Source organism: Rhagoletis zephyria, unplaced genomic scaffold (genome assembly GCF_001687245.7).
Source record: "Rhagoletis zephyria isolate East Lansing unplaced genomic scaffold, Rhagoletis_zephyria_1.1 Rzeph_scaffold_05522, whole genome shotgun sequence".
NCBI lineage: Eukaryota > Metazoa > Arthropoda > Insecta > Diptera > Tephritidae > Rhagoletis > Rhagoletis zephyria.
In genome coordinates, this window is record NW_016162605.1 from 29,041 (window position 1) to 34,036 (window position 4,996).

Genomic DNA, 4,996 nt, shown 5'->3' on the forward strand with positions numbered 1-4,996 from the left:
TTGCTTAAATGCCTTTTGAAAACGAATATTTCAGGTAACAGCCTACCTTGTTCTTTTCAAAATTTATTTCAAAAAGTTATTTTCAAAAAAGTATTTAAATTATTTATGAATAGTTTTTGAAACAAAATACAACGTATTAATTATTAACTTTTATAAGCACGTGAACATTGCAAATATAGTATATCACAAAAAATATACCTGATAAGTGGAATTTTGTAAAAAAATTTGTTGGTAGAAGTGGAGATAATTTAACAACAAATTGCTTAAATACTACTAGCAACTACATTGTGAGAGTGATCAATTCAGATAAAGAAGGCCTCTCCTAACATCCTCACCAAGTTTCATGACGAAATTGCTTATACTTTCGCTGAAATCTCGAATGGTTCCGTTTTGGAAAGCCAACCCTTTGTAAATTCTATAAGGTTTTGGTGAATGTTGCTGAAGCAACAACCCCTGTTCTGGGATACTCCAATGATCGGTTTTTTGGACGCTTTAGTACAGCTACTACACACTTTTCTTCATTTTCATTTTCATATCGTCACCTGAATTGCAAAATAACGTAACATCATCGTCACTGAAATGCAAAAAGTCGTAACTTATAAAAAAATCAAAATTCACTTTTTGATTGCTCATCAAATTACAACTCCCCACATCGTTTCATGAAAAAAAATAGTCACGAGTTTTTCGACTATCGTCATGACGATATACATATATCTATCAATCAGGGATGTATTGTAACGTTAACTTTTAACTATTGCCGAAAAAATTCAATAATTTCTTTTATAACCAATTCTATTTTGGTTTTTAACGAAAAATAAATCCAATTGTTAACGCTGAACCTGTAGCATGCATCTAGGCGCAAGTTATTAACAGTGAGCTAACAATGTCATACAATAGAGGTTCCCAAACTTTTTCCTCGTAGACCCCTTTCAAAACTTTACTGGTTTCGGGGGACCAACTGCTGCTACATTTCTGACATATTCCCAAAGCTCGTCAAAAAATGTTAACATTATATCTAACAGTGTAAATTTGCATCGCGGGTGAGTTCTAAAACAAATAAACAAATAAATAAATAAAATAAATTTTTTTTTGTGTTCTATTTATTAAAAACATGTGATTACACACTTGCAAGTTTTAAAATATAGAGCTCGTAAAGCCATCAACTAGCTCTGAGCAGTTAAATTTTTTAAGAGCACTCTGAGCGCTATCGTTATTTAAATTTTCTTCACCATAAACTTCTTCATAAATTTGCATGTGGCGTATTAGTAAAGTAGTTTATTTGTGTCGATGGCATTCAAAGTGAAAGTACATACCATCCATTGCGACAGCGTCACCGTCACCGCCACCGTCACCATCACCGTCAACGACGCATAAGCACGTCAAGTTACACACAATTCGTTTGACATTGCGCCCGAAAAATCATTAACTCGCTGATACTCTTTGGAAAATTTTCATTTTACTTTTTCACTTCTATTAGGTTTTTTCCTCCATTATTTTTGACATTTCGTTTTTCCATAAATATTAATATTTTCACAAACTGGAGAAATTTACTTTCAAACATGTAAACAAAACACTGAATAGTTGTCATTTGACGCAATCGCATAAGCAAAATTGAGAGTTGAGGTAATTTGTGCGGCACCGCCACCGCCAGCTTGTTGTTGTTGTTGTTGTAGCTGCTACAACAACCCCGCCTAGATCGGTTGATGTCTCAGTCGTTGTCGTCGAGTTCCACTAACGGCAGCCCCAAGAAGCGTGCAGCCTCTATGGGGTCGGCCCACAGGGACGATCCGTTAGGGTTGTGGGGTTTTCCGGGCATGCGAAGAGATGTTTCGAGTCGTGAGGGGTCTCTCCGCATGCCGGACATTCATTCGGCACATCCGCATTTAGCCTACTCAGGTAGGAGTTTAGCCTGCTGCAGTAGCCAGAGCGAAGTTGGGCTATTGTTGTTCTGGTCTCCCGAGGCAGATGGAGCTCCGTCGCGTCAATGTCCGGTGTTTGTGTGCCTAGAACGGCATTCACAGGTCTAGAGTCTACATAACTCGAGACGAAGTCCCTGTGAATGCCGTTCAGGGCCTGTCTGTAAGCTGACGGGTCCAGAGGCTGCTTAATGAACCTCTGGACTTCGTCCGTCAGTTCATATAGATGCCTCCTGACGTGCCTTGGCGCGGGCTCCTCTGCAAGCAGCTGTCTATTTGGGTGGCCACATCTGTGGCTCCCAACGAGAAACTGCTTGCAGAGCATTCGGACAATCGACAACAAAGCGACTCCGACCGGAGTTATTCTACTCACATTCGACTCCTTTAGAATTCCAGATACAATCAACATCTCTTGGCACAAGGTAAAGGTTAGGGAATACTTCCCGAACCCAATGCGCTGCAAAGCATGCCAGCGCTTGGGGCACACTAAAAAATTTTGTAAAAATTATCCCATTTGCGAGACTTGCAGTTTCCCTCCACACCCAAACTTAGATTGCGTGCGCACAAAATGTGCAAACTGCGACGATGGTCATCCTTCGAATTTCAATAAATGTCCGAAATTCTTGCAGCAAAAAGAAATTTTAAAACAAAAAACACAACGCAAGTGCACAATTAAGCAAGCCAGAGATTTTTACTCGGCTCAATTTCCCACTTCCTACCATCCAGCCTCCTTTGCAGGTGCCATGTCGAGCACAAAAAATATTCACATACCCACAATAATAGACACAGAAGCACCTAAAAACGATTCACTACTTCACCAAAATCATAGTACCACTGACCACAATATCTTAAAAATTTCAAACAACAACGACAAACCTAGCAGCATAATAGACACTTATGGCGAATCCCTATCTCTCCCTCCCAATCAACTTACATCATGTAATAAGCAAACAATAACGTCTTCAAACTTCGCTAATCCAACGCAACCCATACAAACGCACAATTCCGTAATTTCATCTCCCATCTCCACCCTTACTCAAGATCTCCTAAGATCAAATCGTTATTTCACTTCGACTCAACTGGAAATAGACTCGGACAACGAACGATCAGACGAGAGAATGGTCAGGAGTGCTTTGCAGCGTGATGACCTTTAAGATACTCCAATGGAACATACATGGACTACATAACAACTTTAACGAACTAAAACTTTTAATTAAAAGAGTTATCTCCCTCTATAGTTTCCATCCAGGAAACACACATCCCCTTCAACACATCAAACTTTTACGCATGTAGATGTATGTATGTGTTCAACGAGTCTGGCCCCAAAGCTTACATGCGAAACCTCCCATGAACTCCATGGAAGCGACCATTTTTACCTTCTCAGTAGTCTCGTTACCGCGACGTCGAACCCAGGGGCTCCTAAGCCCAAATTTATCATACAAAAAGCGAACTGGACATTGTTCCAACGTATTGCAAACGATACCTTAACAAAATATCCGCAGTCCCCCAACGTTAACAAAGAAGCGAAAAACTTGACAAAAACCATCCGCACAGCGGCCCATCTGTCGATCCCTCAAACTCATCACAAAATTCAAAAAGCTCTAATTCCGTATTGGTCACCACAACTGGGTAGTTTACGGGATAAGAAACAACTGTTATGGCACAATTTTAAGAAACATCGCTCGCTCACTAATCTAGTGGAATACAAAAAAGCCAACGCCTTCTTCAAAAAGAAACTTAAAGAGGCTAAAAGACAAAGCTTAGAAGACTTGACCAGCTCTATTACCCCTGATTGCAACCCCAGAGATATCTGGACCAACTTAAAAAGGCTTTCGGGTACCCATGCACCTACTTCAGTTAAAGTATTAGACACAGGTAGTGGGTCCATCTGTGCATCGGTAGACATTGCAAATTATCTCGGTTCCGTCTGGTCGAAATACTCAGAAGATAGGAATTTCTAAGAGGAGACAACACGTTATAATTGCAGCGAGTGTGAACATCAGGAGCGTGCCTTCTCTTTTCATCCAATCACAAAACGTATTTGGGCAAAAGAGAAAGCACGCTCCTTATGTTCTCACTCGTTACAATTATAACGTGTTGTCTCTTCTTATAGATTTCACAAACGTTCTTTGTTTTGTATAAATTTTTAAATTTCCAAAAATCCACTTTGTGAATTTCATCTTTTTGTGGAAGTTTGACAGCATGGTACTGCTGATTTATGTTCCTATTTTTTTCGGAACATAATTTGTTTGAGTACTTTTTTTATGTATACAGCGCTCAATATCTTCACTTTCCATACCTTTTTTGTTAGAGAATGAGTAGTTTAAATATTTGAAGAAAACTTCACAGTGAAGCAAACTGAATTCCGATGCAGACCATTAGGATGTATATGTCTTTATTTTATTGTATTTCTTTCTGTTTTGTTTTTTCAGACAACTGGTCAGTGAAAGCTAAGAGGAGGAAGACCACTGGCACTGGCCGCATGCGTTACCTGAAAGTGGTCCGACGCCGTTTCCGCAACGGTTTCCGTGAAGGCACACAAGCCAAACCTAAGAAGACCACCCAGACTAAATAAGTGTCTATACATATGGATTTAACTTAGGCGAACGATTTCTAAAGAAATTTATGGAACCAAAAAATTTGAATATAATAAGCAAGAATATTCAGTTTTTGCAAACCAATACTTTTTATTTTATTTAAAGGTTTCCAATTGGCAAATCGAGGTGTATTCGATCACTAATGTCGTGGGTCCGACTGTTAGAGGAACGTCTACTAGACAAGAATTTCCAGTTTCAAACCATAGTTGATATTTTAGGTCCAATTGTATGTTGTGCTGTGGTGTTTGTGTGGGACTGCTCAGGTGGACTGGGGTTAGCCGTGGAGGCTGCTCTGTGGCCACAAAAGACGTGGTCCACTGCCGATGTGTCCGTAGTCCTAAGCAGACTCTGAGGTGACTCCACCCCTCGCAAGCATTGCACTTGAGAGGTGGAGTTGTGGTGTAGTCGTCTCTGGCATACACAGCAGGTGTAGGTTTCTGGCCCTGGGTTTGACTCGATGCCAGCCCTGAGTAGAAGAAAACG

At 40.1% G+C, this 4,996-nt stretch overlaps 1 protein-coding gene across 1 annotated transcript in view; it reads left to right on the plus strand.

Moving 5' to 3' along the window:
• Positions 1-4,599, plus strand: part of RpL37a (ribosomal protein L37a) — an 11,113-nt gene extending 6,514 nt beyond the window's left edge. Inside the window, exon 3 of the mRNA XM_017627836.1 lies at positions 4,349-4,599. Within this exon, the coding sequence (XP_017483325.1) occupies positions 4,349-4,491 (143 nt within the window). The 3' untranslated portion in view covers positions 4,492-4,599. The remainder of the gene's footprint in view (positions 1-4,348) is intronic.
• Positions 4,600-4,996: the final 397 nt, after the last annotated feature.